A 15,939-nucleotide genomic window follows, 5' to 3' on the forward strand; every position below is an offset into this window, starting at 1 on the left:
GAATTTCTTTTATAAATTGTTTTTCTTTGGAAAAATTAGATTGATTACAAATTATTTTTGCTCTATCATATAGACTTTTTACGATACCTTTTTTATCCATTATCGGGTGATTTGAGTCGAAATTCAAATATCGGTTAGTATGAGTAGGTTTTCTATAGACCAAGGCTTCGAAATTGTCTAACTTTTTCTGAATTAGTATATCGAGAAAAGGAGTTTGGTGATTTTGTTCTTTTTCAATAGTCAATTTAATTGTTGGTTCTTTATTATTCAGATAAGAGGCAAATTCATCAAGTTTTTGTTTGCCATGACTGTAAATGGAGAATACGTCATCAATATAACGCCACCAAATTATTGGTTTAAATTTGTAATTATTAATGAAAGTTGATTCAAAATTTTCCATAAATAAATTACTGAAAAATGGGGATAGTGGTTACCCCATAGCCAGTCCAAAATTTTGTTGATAAAAATTGTGAGGAAATTCTGTCTTTTTTGAAGACAAACATTTTTGAGGCGAAATTCCCAACAAGAAGTTTGTAAAAAAATATTAAGGCACCGCTACCCAGGTAGCACACTACGTTTTATGGACGTCTAAACGACGACATGAGATTCGGCCAGAAGACGTCAGATAGGTCATTTGGACGTCCAAATGACACATTTGCCAGATGTCTGTTTAATGACGTAGGCTAGACGTCTGCTTATTGACGTCACTTAAACGTCGGTTTTAGGTCTGTACATGGTCAGTACAATTACTTCATATTGAGGAAATGTTTTGGTTACAATAAGACACTATAGATCTTAAATCGTATTTTATTGACATGAAGCAAGCAAAGAGGGTTTGTAACCCTATTACCTATACCTTACCACCCTATTTTAATTAATTAAAAATAAGTTTACAATTTTGCGCCAAAAATGTTTACATCGTTTAAAAGTGGTATGGAAAAAATCTTTGACTATCTGATTTTTTTGGGAATTACTAGACATTTCGCCCTTATTACCGACCAATTCCATTTTTCGTAATCTTTTGACAAACCTTCTATTTGATAGTATATACATAAATCTTTTGAATGTAAAGGATAACTGTAAAGGGAATTATAAGAATGAAACTTTTTTGCTACAATAAAATACATGTTATCAAATGAACAAATGTTATGGATCTCCAAAACTAAACCACTTTTTGGCAAGCAATGCAAATTAGCTCTAGAATAAGAATAAATACTTAAACTAAATTTGTTTCTAAATATATTTTTATATTGTTTTTCAACAAATCCTATTACTGGACCAATGTTATGCTCTTAAAAGCTATATACACTTATAAGTGTACAAATGTAACATTTTTAACTTGTGATTTTTTCAAAGCTGAATTAAAAATATCGCTGAAATAAAGTGCTACTATGTAGTTAAACATTAACTACAAGATGACATAAAATTTTTTATAATTTGGAATGAAGATAAAAGAAACATACAGTTAATGCACACGAGGGACAAATGTGACAATGGCGATTTTGCCAAATAGTGCTCTTAGATGTGGAACAAGTAAAACCGAGCGAACCCTATAATCCTGGATCTAAACGAGATTTTCATTAACTGTTCCAGTGTTTCGCGTCAACCGCGTTCCACCGGGATTCAGTAATTAAATCGTTCCAACCACCCCCTTTCCGTTCTACGCCCTTATATTTACTGGATTTACTAAGGCGCTTTGTGGTCTGGATTACTCCAGCTAGTGAATAGACGGTTTTATGTAATAACTAATTAGTTTGCCTGAAGGAGATAGACGGTGAAACTTTGGATACATTTGGATTTAGTTCGACGATTTTTCGTTGCGCATTGATTGAATCAGATTAGATTCTCTTTACCGTTTATTCTACCTGTTTGACTATCAACCGCAATTTTTCTTCGTTTCCGCGACTTTTTTGTCAATTACTTCTTTAAGTTCGTTCTTACATTTATGGATACTATTGCTTTTTTTTTGCTGCTTGTCATGTACAGATGAAACTTGTTATCCCATATTAATCAGCTGACTTTAAGGGTGGATTTGGTATCGAATATTTTGGGCGGCTTTGTATTCTTATAGCAAGAGCTCATCTGAACTTTTTGCTAAAGATTTATTATCCTTCTCAGATATGGAAATTTAGGTTACAGTATTCAATACAAGGAGCATCAGCTTACTGAAAGTGTGGATTTAGTTCCGATTAAACCATTGATTCTTTCGCAAGGAACAGTTTTTAAACTTTGGTAATAGTTTGGGCTGCTTTGTATTTTAAGCTCATCTGAACGGTGTCTCCAAAGAACCGTTTCAGATATGCAAATGTAGGATCCAGCTTCATGTTTTTTTGTTAAAAATGTCAAGAGTTTTAGTTGCCTGTTTTTTTTTAATTGCGAAATCGACTGAAACATGACGCCGCCTTTTTTGGACTTTGCTCAAGAACAATTTGGGCCATAGAGTTCGTTCTTATATCATTGAGTAGAGAATTGGTAATTCGATTCAGTTATAACAACGTACCGCAGTAAATAGGTACTGGTGGATTTCTCACAAAAAGTCACATGAATTACTCACCATTTACCTGTTGGTTGCACAAGTTTGCGCCAAAATTTCATTAAAAAAACGTCTTCTACAGAATGTCAATCTTTCAAGTTTCTACTGGCTTAACTTTGGAAGTTGGACTTTTTAATTGAAGAGTTTGCAGTTGCGTAAAAGCGTTCATTTTCAAATCAACATTTCCGAAGCTCGCCAAATTCAAGATTTCATGTGATTTTAACGGTTTGAAGAAATTTTGATGACATTTAGAGCGCACTCTTATTTACTGAACGCATAACTCTGAACTTGAAGAGTCTTATTCGATTCTGAGTTTTTCGTTATACCTCATCAAGTTTCACTGTGCCGCACTTTGAATTACGGTTAGCAATTAGCCCAGGGGCGGATGAAACCTTTACGAGGGCCGGGACTGAAATTTTAACACTTGAGAAAAAAAGGGTCACCACATTTTAAGGAGGAACATTTTACCAATGGGTGACTGCAAAGCACTGCACCGATGAGTTACTGTGTCGGTGCGTTTAGTTGGCGCAACAAGCTATTTCGGCAACACTGTGCCAACTTCTGAAACTTAACTGAGTTACTGATGCCAAGTGTGAGTCAGGAACTTTTGCACACATTTAACCAATGATTAGAACTACTTTATGAATGGTAATTCAAAAATTTGTCAAGTGTCAGGGACTTAGATTAATTATTAGAGTTGAGGGCTTAGCTGTGCCCCTAGTTTTTTTTAGAGTTAAAGTTGCATATTATTCTGATTTATTTTCCTGACTGCGTGTACTTGTTATGTTATTCCCATCTTTCCTGGGTTTCAGTCAAAATGTGAAGTAAAAATTATGAAATTTGACAACGCAGATATATTAATTAGGGAAACAAATTATCATAAAAGAAGAATCCAAGAAATGATGCAAATAAAAAGACATGCAAAAGCAGTAAATTTCAGATCAGATACCCACAACTTTTCTATTTCAACTATTTCTGCTTATTTCATTACATGCATACGACTCTCGCAAATGTAGAAAATAATTCAGACAAACTCAGGCTTTTCAAGAAGGCAAAGACCTAAAAGGACATTAATTTTTACTAATCATGAGGTAAGTTTTTCCGATGTTTTGCTCTCCCAAAAGGAAGAATTTCTTCCCTCAAAAACTGATGAATGTTTTAACACTTTGTGAGATTTTATACATGTTTTAATTGTGAATGGTGTTTTTAGTTTGTGTAAAATTTTAAATCTGATGATGGCGCTGTTGTCTCTCTGAAAGGTAATGAAATAAACCATGTTTCAAAATTTTTACTTCACATTTTGACTGAAACCCGGGAAAGATAGAAATATCATAAGTTGCATGTTATGATACAAACAGCAATAAAAAATTAAAAATAACAAATAATAAAAGATTATATCTTCAATTTCATGTCTAATAATTAACAAGGACAAGTTTTAAAGAAATTAATCTCTAGGGAATGACGCAGAATTTCGAAAATATCAAACTTAAAATTGACAAAATTACTGAATAGTCAGATTTAAGGCATTATTAGTTACAAAACCAGAGAATTAAACGATGCAAAGTAAAATACTAAAGAAAAATTTTCGAAGACCTTAAAACACTGGGCTAGACAAAGCAGAATGAAAAATACGGTGTTATTTTTTACTTAGAAAAACATACCGCAACATTTAAAAAAATGTTGATACCATGTTTGCAACTTAAATAAAACTGTTTAAAAATTTTGAAATATCGAAGTTTTTTCGATATCTTTTTTCAGAAATTGATAGTAAAGTAATGGAATTTTCAAATAATGTTGGAAACATTTTATGTATCTTTAAAAAAAATATTCGAAAAGTTAAGAAGATTATTGCACCTACCCTAAGTTGGGCACTTTATGCTCAATTTAATGTTGTATGTTTTTTGTAATAGGGTATTTTTAAGGGCGCTCTTTCTTCAATATTTTTTAATTTGGGGTTTGGGTTGGAACAAGCTAAATTTTGATAAGCAAATTTATGAAATTCGTATTTTAAATAAGGCAGTGGATCAAGCTCGACTTGTTAATATCCCATATAAACAAACTTAAATGTTGTCATAGTTTTCCCAGATCGCTGCTGAGAAATCTTTTGAGTCCCAGTCAATTTACAAGTGGAATATTCAGTCCCCGCTGTTTCCTGCTCGATGAACTTGTTCCTTTACGAAAGTCAATTGAAATCCGTTTAGTTAATAGCATTGAATTAATCGGGGAGTGCTCGAATGCCTTTTGATCCGATTGAATTACCCTGCTTATTCCTTTCACCCATGATACACATGTTCGGGAATACGCTCTTGCTTCACATGATAAGAGAGCCGGCCGGCATATCGGAAATTTTCCAAATAGATTAGAAAACCATATTTTGCTGATATTTGATTTATTTCATAGATTTACATATAAAACTATTATTTACTATAACTATCACTCAAACTTGTATAGGTACAAATAAACGCTAGTAGTAATAACCCTGATAAATTGAGAAAATTACTATTAGATAGCGTAATACAAACAGTGCCACTAAAAATAACTTAATGACAAAAATATTTAATTGGTTATTAAAAAGTTCTACCGTGTCTCACAGCCTTCAAGTATATGGTATCAGTTCAACTGTGTAAATGTTGTTTATAAGTAAGTCTGCGCCTATCTAGCATTTGGTTCAGTTCCTAAAAATAGTCTAAACTCTCAGTTTTTTGTAAAGTAATAGCGGTAATATGTTAAAATTATTTACAAAAATCTAGTCTAAAAGTTAATTAATCGGTTTTAACTGGTTTATTTCGTTTTCCTAATATTCTCATCAGGTTTCTCGACATGTAGTAGGGCCTGTCCTTGCCATTGTTTTTCTCCGAGTCTTCCACTACAAGACAAATGTAATTAGCAAAACCTTCAGATTTGCACCGTCCAATGTTGATTTAACTATGCCAGTTATTGAAGAACCGATCATACTTACAGAAGCACAAAAACAGCGTATCAACTGCCATACTGTAGACATTGAAGAACAGTGTGGCAATCAAGTAGGTAGCGATCATAATTGCCACTACCGGAGCCAATCCATATTGGATTTCAGAATTATCTACAAAGCTGATATAATCGGTAACAAAGAACACGTAGGCTATCGCTCCCACACCGAATGTGACCAGCAGTTTGCTCAAGAAGAACAAGAAATCAGTAACCTGGAATCAGAAAATGTGAAGTTTAATGAAGATAAAAATAAGCAGAACATGGCACCAACCTTGTCCAAAACAAAAACTCTCACAATGTTGTTCAGGAGAAGCGTAAAGGCGTCTTTTGCACTAGCGCAAAAGTTTTTGCCATGAATGGCGCACATGATATACGCATTTTTGTTGATAAACTTCAGAAACTTCTCTAGGCACCTACAACCGAAAAATATGTGAGGCAAATTGGTCAACTTTCATTGTCTTGAACATACCAGAAGAAACACTTCAGGCAGCATAAAATAGCTCTGGTAAAAGCATTATCATACTTCTTGAGCTTTTTATCAACGTATTCCAGCATCACTCTTATCATCCGACAAATCGCTATTATCAAAGACCCAAACGCAAGTGTTCCTAAATGATACCTGGGAAGGAAAATTCGCATTTTAATTGCACAGTTAAAACTATTACAGGATTCCGTTTACCTAATCGTTCGATAAATAGCTGCAGTTAATGCGAAAAATGGTAAGTCACGCTTTGGCCTAGTCCAGTACCATTGGGCAAAAACTTGGGCTAATGTCATCTGACCGAAGGCGGATACGAAGAATGCCAGCCAGAAAAAGCCGAATATGTTAATGCCTAAAATCGACAAGACAAATTGAACCAATACAAAAATCCCTAATAATAACAGAAAAATTCTTAATTGAAAAGTCATGGAATGATTATTTTTATCAGCATTTTGGAAAACATAAGAGATTTAAATCGCAATTCACTCAATATGGAATATTTGGTTTTTATTTTTTGCCTTTTGGAATTATGGCATCTTTAGATCATCTATAGAAAATATTTTTCTTATAATACTGCTCGTAAGATAAATGTGCTAATGGCAAGCAGGATTATGCCTTTGACAAAATAATATGTTACCTTGCAAGTAGGAATAATAAGCATCATTTTTGATGCCTATAAAAGAGCAGGTAACACTGCTACATGAACCGCTCGTTGGCAAATTTTTGGGAGAACATACTGTATTTGCCTGAAAAGCCAAAAATGAAAAATTAAATATCATTTTAATGCGGAATAAGTAATTTTAAGGTAAAATAGAAGAAAAATCCTAAAATAATCGTTCGATATGTTAATAGCCTAGTAGTAGATGTTAATAGTGGAATTAATAATCGTTTCCCGGTCTCATTGACACTTTTTCCTTAGCTCGTAAAAGTTTTAAGCAGCTAAAATATCATCAAGTAAATTTAAAATTTCATTAAACATATTCATAGAAATTTATGTTTTAATCTTAAGAACGGTTCAATTTTCAGAAAAACTTCCGAATTGACGGTTGGTTCTTCATCAAATTTTGGTCAATTAATATAAAAGATCTATAAAACTCATACACCTAACAAGTATCTCTAATGGATCACATAAAATTAATGCACCAAATTAATCCTCCAATGAGAAAAAAAAAACATAATAAAAGCCCTAAAAATGTATGTGCGTTTGTTTTAGGTTTTTCCTCCAAATTGTAAAAATGTACAGTATTTGACTGAAAAAACCAAACTGATTTTAAGGCTGTAACGTTTTATTTTACTTACGGTGATTGAGTGATTTGAGTCAGTTTGGCATTCATCTGTTACATTCCCGTACTGATACAACGGTTCTCCTGATGAAGCTAAATAAACACCGGCAATTACTGCGTACGCAATAATTCCTCCTTGTAAAATCCACGGAAATACCGGAAAGAAAAGAACTGATGTTACCGAACTTACAGCCCTGAAAACAGAAAGAACAAATAATTAGATATGGTTCCAATCAGAACATTAGCAAAAGTAATCTGGTGCTCTTGAATTAGAATTCTTCTCTAAGAATATAGAAATATTGATATCATCAACGGCACTGTACCTGCTTCCTTCTTTAATCAAAGCTATCGCCAGAACTATGCGACTTCTCAGGAAAATGAGCACCAGGAGAACAATTCCTAACACGATAGCCACTATGATGAAAAGAGCTAAGAAAATATTCTGTTTTGTATTTGCGCTGGATGATAGCTGATTGTTCGCGTTCTCAGTTTTCCAATATTGCCATGTAGTGTATGAGAAATACGTAGCTAGAAATTAAAAAAGGTGTCATTTACATTATATTCTTCATTATATTTTGTATTATATTATATAAGTAAAAAAGCGGTTTTTGATACACTGTATCAGGTTATTGCGCCTACTCAGCCATTTTCATCGGTTTCGTGATAAACAAGTTCAAAAATGTTAAACAAAAAATCTTACTTGAAACGAACAGTATTTGCCGCATTCAGAAACCTTTAGATGCTTGATTCCATAACCAGCAATTTAAATTTCAAAATGGTGTTAAAAGTCTATATAAAGTTTTTTGAACTCGCATCTAGTAAATGTTTTTTCAGAAATTTAACATTCCTCAATTAAAAAAATGAATATTATCCTAACTCCAAACCAATCAATTCCAAAATGATTAAAATAAAGACATACATTGCCAAAATAAAGAATGAAGCAAAATTATTGAAAAATAGGGAGTGCCGCAAAATAGAATGTTTTACCTGCAGATAAAGCAGCAAGAACTCCCACAATAGAGATCCATACCATTACTCCTGCAATCCATCTAAAGTGACAAATAAAATTTAAGAATTAATAAAGACATAATAATTAAATTGCAGAATTTCAGAAACCGTATTATTGTCTGAGCTTTCTCCAAAAGAACCTTTACTAACCTGAGCATGAAAATATAAATTAAACATATCACCAAAGCAACAGCCAGTCCAATTAGTATTTTCTGCCAAGAATTTACCAAATCATTGATTACTTGCGATGCAAACTAAAAATTAAATAAAGTAAGTAAATGCTTAAAAAAATGTTCTTAATAAGCAACCGCAGACATGCAAACAACATTAAGAAAAGAAGCACTTCAACCCAAAAGTCTACATATCGACGAATAACAATGATGTTTTCACCTGCTTTAATTTGGTGTTTTTTAACTTTTTTGTTTATCTTAGTAGTTGGCAATTATCAAATAATAACTTGTTGTTTGGTATTTTGAATTAAAGCAAAAGTAAGTGGGCAATCCTGAAATAACATGCCTTTTCAAATGACAAATAAATCCGTTTAAGCATGAATAATAGCCAAGTAGTTTATTAAACCAGAGATTAGTAGATCCACTAATATCTGATTAAACGTTACCAGGCTGTCCACATGTACCAAATCCAAACGGAAAAAAGACAGAGTTAAGCAACACAGAAAGTAGAAAACAGAACACAAATATAAAGGAAATAATTGAACCTGTTCAGCTTCAGATAGCAACTTAAGGTTGCTTATGGCCGTGATTATATTGTCACTATTGATATTGGTATCGTTTACGGCGGTTGCAATGTCGCTCAAAACAGTCTCATTAAAAAGAGTTGTTGCAGGAATACATCGCTTCTGAACTGTAAGAACAATCACATCAAATCTAAATTATACATTTTTTGTAGATTTACAAACAAAGTAAGATCGTATCAATGAGAATGTTTGTCAAGTATTCTTCTCAGTAGGGTCATTATGCATTTTCAATTTCTTGAAAAAGGCAAATTTAAACTAAACAGGGCAGAAACGTTTTGATAAGTATGGAATAGAAGAAAGGCAAAAAATGTTACACCAGTTAATAAACTCAAATGTAATTAATAGAATAAAAATTTCAAAAAGAATTTTTAGGGTACAGAATTCACAACAGAAAATCTGTGACTAATAAAACATTAACAGTAAAGATTAATGAAAACCTTGCGTAAATTGTCGTGCCAGATATGAAACGGTCACAATTTTCTATCGTACTGAATTGTGGTTAAGAAATACGACAAACTGCAGAATAAAGTCAGAAAAAAATAATAAGGTCGGTTAGTGAAGGAAGACTTTAAGAAAGCCCATAAAATTAGTCAGCAAAATATTTATCAGTAAATACATACAAAGAAAATGTTTTAGTGCTTTTAAATAATTTACGAGAAAGATAAACTTGTTTTGTCAAAAGGCACTGAGATATTTGAAAGAAGAAATTATCTATTATTACATGGTAAATGTTATCTGTTTAAGCCAAATAAAAAATGGCAGCTGAGAAAAAGGCTTATAAATTACTTTGTTCTATTTACTGGCGGATTTTGCAGTTGAAGATGATAAATGTTTCCATAATAACAAAATCAAATCAAAAGTTTAATCAGGCATAACATTTTGAAACTTGGCAATTTTTACAACAGAAATGTAGGCATGTTTTATATTATTTGCTATATTTATCTTTATTTGTTATAAAATAAATATTGATTTGCTTGTAAATATTTTAAATGTAATCCCTCGGTGTTTAAATCAGCGAGGTCGAACATGTTTAGATACAGTTATTAGCAGCTTTAAATCTAGATATCATAGTTATCACTTTAGTTTCCTTAACGGCGTTGTAGGATTGTGTCATTTTATAAAATACTTTAAATGATATTTGCTTTACTCAAATAGAAAACAGGTTTTAGGAGTTGCAATAAATCACCCCAAAGTTCTGCATATATATAAATAATCTTTATTTCCTACAGAAAAAGGCTATCGACCCAATCGGTCTTTCTACATTTTCATCAATTTACTCTTTCGAATATGGCACTTTAAAGCCAGCAATAAAAAACATTTACGAGAGTAGAAAGGAGCGTTGAAGCAGATTTAGCGACTTTGATTTATTATGAGGCATTTTGGGTAGAATAAAGATGTAGTAACTGTCCAATCAAATCTTCCAATTGTGTAACACACGTTGATTTTAAACTTTTTTCGAAAATTCTAAGCATCAGTCAGCGATTCAATTTGTTAAGTTTCACAAAGGTGATCATACTTTTGCTACTCCTGACTAATATGTTTCAAATTTTGGTAACTAATTTCTACAACCAAAAATGCAAGTGATAAAGACAACAACCTGACACCTTCAATCGTCATAAGTAAGAATATTCTGTCAATTCTAGTACACAACACATTCAGTCTGCATCGATATTTTCCAAATGTATTGGACCAATCCTAACTAGTAGATATTAAAATTTGGTTTTTTTCTAGTTAACATGCATCAGCCATTCACCATTTAAATGAAACTGAAAAAACCTTGTGGATATTTTCGTCGTCCTTAACAATGGTAACTCCATTGTGTACGGCTAAATTGAGCCACATACGCACAGGGTTCAGGTTCTGGTTGAAACGATAAATTTCATCGGTTTGAACGAAAGGCAATTTCCATTGATTGTCCTTTCTATCCACCACATTACTAACGCACCTGTTCAGTACTGAGAAGAAAACATTTTGAGTAATTTATCTATTTATATGTTAACCAGGTCAAGAAAATATATTCGATGGTAAAAGACTGTAAAAGGGCTTTAATCAGTGCAAAAAAACTTACAACTTGTACTAGGTAGAAACCATTTAGGGCACTCATTTTCGTCATATGCGGTTGTTCGGACCTTGTAGTTACAGTAGGGTAGCGCTTGAAAATTATTGCTTCTTGTTTCATAGTAAAAAGTGGCATTCGGACAACTCTCAACACATACCTACATTTTCAAATGTTTTGTTTAAAAAATGTAAAATTTATTTCGATAAGCATTTTAACACTGAACATTTACTAGTTGAAAAACATTTTTTTATTGTAAAAGATAATGGATGCATTGGATTTGAATAAGCCGCGGTTCGTTTCCACGACGGGCTGATAGCCCGAAAAACTCATCCGCAATTTTACTACTGTTTGATAAGGAGTTACACGAATGTAAAAAAAATTTAGTCTCAGTGAAATCCAGGAAAATTCCCAAATAAATAATACAAAAAACCAAATTTATATTATTTTTACCTGTTTCGTGGAACATCCGGTAAACGGAGTGGAAGCAGCTAAACACTCAGTTAAGTCAAAAAAGAAAAGATATTTATAACTTTTTACTTCCTCATCTAAACCGCAACGTAATCCTGAAGAGTCTTTTGGTACAAGCAAAGTATTGGGGTCTCCATTTCGAAAACCTGAAAATTTCAGTTTGATGTTGAAACTCAACAGTGTCAGGGATTAAAATGGATTTTTAAATACGTACCCCATATACCAATCACTGCCCACAATACCACAAAGACTATGAAAATTAGCAAACAAATTACATCAGTGCATGATCGATTTTTTAATGGTCCTTGGTACTCATCTGGATGACCTGCAAAAAGCAACCTTACAAATTATTTTATTACGAACTAATTGCGACAAAGTCAACTTATGAAGGGAATAATGAAAGCAGAAAAAAATTACTCTCGTATTGAAATATTATTCAGCAAAATTCATCCAGGCGATTTGTGCCCAGTCGAGAAACCTAAAGATTAAATAATTTAAATTTATTAATACGTAAAGTACAACAATAAATTCAAATCAACACTAATTGATTAACCCAATTAATAAAACACATTAAAGAAGATGGTGAATATAATGATTACAGATATCATTACCAATTGTTAAACCAATGATGAACAATGAACAATGAAAAATTGTTGAAATCATCAAACATAAAATTATGGATAAATCCTTATAACCTAGGCACTCGTGAGGACATCGAGATCTGCTATAGTTTTCTGGTTCTGATGATTCATAATGGCTTTTGCGATCTTTGCTTGAAACTGGTGAGTTTTTCGAGGTTTTAGGCCATCGTGGAAAATAATTGCTTTCAAACGTTTTGAAAGCACGAGTGGCGTGCACCATCAGAAGTTTCTTCCGCAAGCTTACACTGAACACTTCACATTCATGTGCCTCGTAATTTTAGCACCAGAATTCTAAAGTTTTTTGCCGTTCTCTGATGATTTGCCATGATAAACCGTTTTCTGCATCAAACTCATCATCTAATAATTCTAATGTTAAAAGTTAATCAATATCATTTTAAAACCGACTTTGTAAAGCACATTTCGATCGTTGTTGAGAAAACTCCTTGGCAAGTTTGCTTAATAAAAATATATATGCTTTCTAGGACATTGTTTTTTCATTCCAATGTACACAAACTGTTTCTGTTTACTTCTGTAAGCAACAACCTTTAAGGAAATTGAATAAGAATATTTAATATCTTAATCTTCCCTATATAATAAATCTACCAATTTTCAACAATTTAATTTCTTTTTGTCTAGTCTAAATATACATATTAAACATATATATTTATATCGCATCCAAAACTGTGTAACCTTGTGCGAAACGAATAAACCGAATAATTAAACATTTATTTTCAGACATTGGATGATCGATGTGTGTAAAAGTTTTAGGATAAACATGATAAACTTACTGTCAATAAAACCGTCGGTTTCGTCAAAAAACAAAATATCGGGCATAACTGTAATTAAGCACAAATTATGAGAGTTGTTATTCCATTTCAAGCTCGCAATCGACTAACCGGTATGATGTAACTTGGCAAATTTTACTGCTTTTTATTTGTTTTTCCAGTTACCACTAATTTTCACTTCAACAATTTCCCGTCGCTCTGAACAACTTGATAGTGTCTTTGCTGTTAGAAATATTGAGTTATCAATTTGTGGATTAGCCAATTTTTGATTAACTTCTTGGAAATTCTATTATTAATAGTTTGAGTGGGGTTATCCATCAGACAACGCATTGTATGATAGAGATAAGATATCGCTTTTATCTTATACCAGGACCGAAATTTAATAAATTGTTTATATGTGTGCATCTGAAATGCTATGAAGCTCTTTTGCAAAAACATATTTGTTAATTAGATTAAAAATTATTATGATGATCTTTATAGACTCAGTTCTACTGATTCAAAAATCCTTTAACTTCGGAAACGAAAACAATATTTTAGTTTTCCCGTTTGAATCGTCGGGCTTTTAATAAAACAACTGAATCAGAATTGAATAAATCATGTGGGACTTGTTATTTGGACTAATTTTTTCGCTTGATGCGTTCAGTTATCAAAGAAGCAAATAAAATGGGATTTGAAAAATAATTTAAAATTAATATCATTACTAATCGGTGCAAGAGGTTTTCCCACCGGAACGCGCCGTTGAGAATTCAGGAAAAGTGAAAATATTATATTTTCTTGCGGAAGATTAGTCTTACGTCTCTAATAGCAAGTGTCGACTTCTGCAGCAGACACTCTGTATATGTACTTACAAACGACTTTTCTTCAAACTTCACAACTTAGTAAATTTTATTTTATTAATACTTCTTAACAAATATTTCGTCGACTTAAATTCCCTTATGAAAATGAGGAAGAAAGAAAACGTTACAGTAATGTTAATTTACCACATTAACAAATTTAATTCATCATTGCTAAGCAATGTAAAGGTTTTATCGACTATGTCAATTAGAATTACGAATTACAATTAAAAAAATATATTGAGTTTCTTTCTTGTCTGAAGTCCCGCTTAAAAACATCAAACGCGCCAGCTTAAAGATATAATCTTACATTTATATGACCAGATAATAATAAATAACAAAACTTCCATATTTTTTCGTCGAATCTTATCTTACGCATTCTCATAGGCATAGGAAGTTGTATAACGTATTCATTACTTGTATGTTTTGTAAGTTTATATCCATGTACCGAGATGGAACACAGGAATTATCAGATAAAGCGTGCAAAAAATACAACAACCGTGTCTGTTAAAAAATGCAACGATTTAAACAGGCTAATAACGAAGTTAAAAAGTGCCAAAAATCGTTGATGCAAAAATACAAAAAATTAGATTGAGAATTTTTTTTAAGCAAGTAAAAAATGGCGCAAAAATTGCTAATTTTTTTGACATTTTGTCAAGGATAATTATCTGGATATTTTTCTGAAGCAAAATCTGCATTAAAAACCCTTGCATGTCCGCAGCCTTTCTAAAAAGTATGTGCAAACCTATTTCGCATTTCCAAGTATTTTCCTGCGCTGGGTTTTTCCAAATCTATTTACCGATCACGTTCTTTGAATAAGAACAATGAACTAATAAATAAATAAGTGCGTATTGTCGAAAAATTCCGAAAACGTTCTGAGAACATTTTCCATGCCGCCAACATTGCAAAAATATGTCAGGGTTACACAGTTGATTGTCGAAATTCCAAACTTGTCCTGGTTAACCATAAACAGTTAACTGAGTAATTAAACTGCTACAAAATAATCGTTTAATAAGTTATTTTTAATGACAACAAAATTTGGGAATTGGAAATTGTTAACAATATTAGTTTCAATTCAATTGCAAGCTTTATGCAAATCTACATCTAAAAACGAATTATTCATAACCTACTTAATTTTGAATGCCTGCAAATTTTATCTAATAAAAAACGGAATAGACTTGCATACAAAAATGCAGCTGATTTATTTAATTTCAGTTTCCATTTAAAATATCGGGTGATTTTCATCGGCAAATAATGAGGCTATCTATAAATGTGGGAATTAATCAAGTGTATCCGTTTTTATGTTATATTAAGCTATTAATCCCACTTGTCGCCCATCGAACAATCCATGATCTGTTACATTAATAAATGAGAAGTAAACAGACAAAAATATTGAGATTGAAAACATTTGCTCCGGATTCAGCTAAAAACAAATTAAGCAGCAAAAAACGATTAATTGGGTCATTAACCCAGATTAGCGATGAAAAATGCAAACGGTATTCTTCATAAAACCAAGTAAACACGCCTCAGTGATTCAAGGAAATCACATAAAATTATTTAAAATTATACCACTTTTAATTGCCATGTTCAACTGTCTCAATTACTTTAAACTGTTGCTTCTATTTTGGTTTAGTAAAGAATTACATTAGTTTTTAATATAAAGTTATAATTATAGATTGGCATTACACCGTCCAATCAAGCAACAAATCAATCACCTGGAGCTTGTAAGGAAGATTATTTACATATCCGATTATTAGGATTTTTTCCGGATAAATAACCATAGTTCAATGAGGCAAAACGCCAATCAATCATTTCGTGGTATTTTATATCTAAGCGTTGATTTAATTGTTTAGCAAAACCATACGTTTATGAGGTGAGATTCGATTTTTATTTTAATTAGGCCATTGCAGAAATGAACTATATGAATGTAGTAAGTGACTTACCCTGCTGCCGGTGCTTAGCCATGAGTGCGAAAAGTAAGAGCTTTACCTGGAAAACAGCAAATTCAATGTGAGTTTCACAACAGGCGAGCACAAACAATAAAATTAACACCTTTTGATTAAAGACTAAGTTATCTTATCTGGTACTAATGCAGGGAGATACGATTTATTTGGTAGGCGAATA

General features: G+C 32.2%; 1 protein-coding gene across 4 annotated transcripts; it reads right to left on the reverse strand.

Moving 5' to 3' along the window:
* Nucleotides 1-4,905: 4,905 nt before the first annotated feature.
* LOC109534921 (choline transporter-like 2) lies at nucleotides 4,906-15,886 on the reverse strand. Of its 4 annotated transcripts, none has more exons than XM_048660954.1 (16): nucleotides 15,868-15,886; nucleotides 15,759-15,804; nucleotides 11,771-11,881; nucleotides 11,539-11,702; nucleotides 11,098-11,245; nucleotides 10,806-10,984; nucleotides 8,426-8,529; nucleotides 8,255-8,316; nucleotides 7,591-7,795; nucleotides 7,284-7,461; nucleotides 6,622-6,730; nucleotides 6,183-6,336; nucleotides 5,973-6,122; nucleotides 5,775-5,916; nucleotides 5,493-5,715; nucleotides 4,906-5,399 (listed from the first exon to the last, which is right to left on the reverse strand). In XM_048660954.1, exons 2-16 carry the CDS (start codon nucleotides 15,778-15,780, stop codon nucleotides 5,296-5,298), a joined length of 2,055 nt encoding a protein of 684 aa, XP_048516911.1. In that variant the 5' UTR covers nucleotides 15,781-15,804; nucleotides 15,868-15,886; the 3' UTR covers nucleotides 4,906-5,295. The 4 variants fall into 4 exon arrangements, with proteins under 4 accessions (XP_048516911.1, XP_048516411.1, XP_048517715.1 ...); XM_048660454.1 differs by lacking the exons at nucleotides 15,759-15,804; nucleotides 15,868-15,886 and adding exons at nucleotides 12,986-13,033; nucleotides 13,094-13,358; XM_048661758.1 differs by lacking the exons at nucleotides 10,806-10,984; nucleotides 15,868-15,886 and adding an exon at nucleotides 8,991-9,136 and having other exon boundaries at nucleotides 15,759-15,851.
* Between the last annotated feature and the right edge of the window lie 53 nt (nucleotides 15,887-15,939).

The sequence above is a fragment of the Dendroctonus ponderosae genome, unplaced genomic scaffold (genome assembly GCF_020466585.1).
Source record: "Dendroctonus ponderosae isolate FM_Combo_2020 unplaced genomic scaffold, Dpon_F_20191213v2 Dpon_F_20191213_1, whole genome shotgun sequence".
Classification (NCBI taxonomy): domain Eukaryota; kingdom Metazoa; phylum Arthropoda; class Insecta; order Coleoptera; family Curculionidae; genus Dendroctonus; species Dendroctonus ponderosae.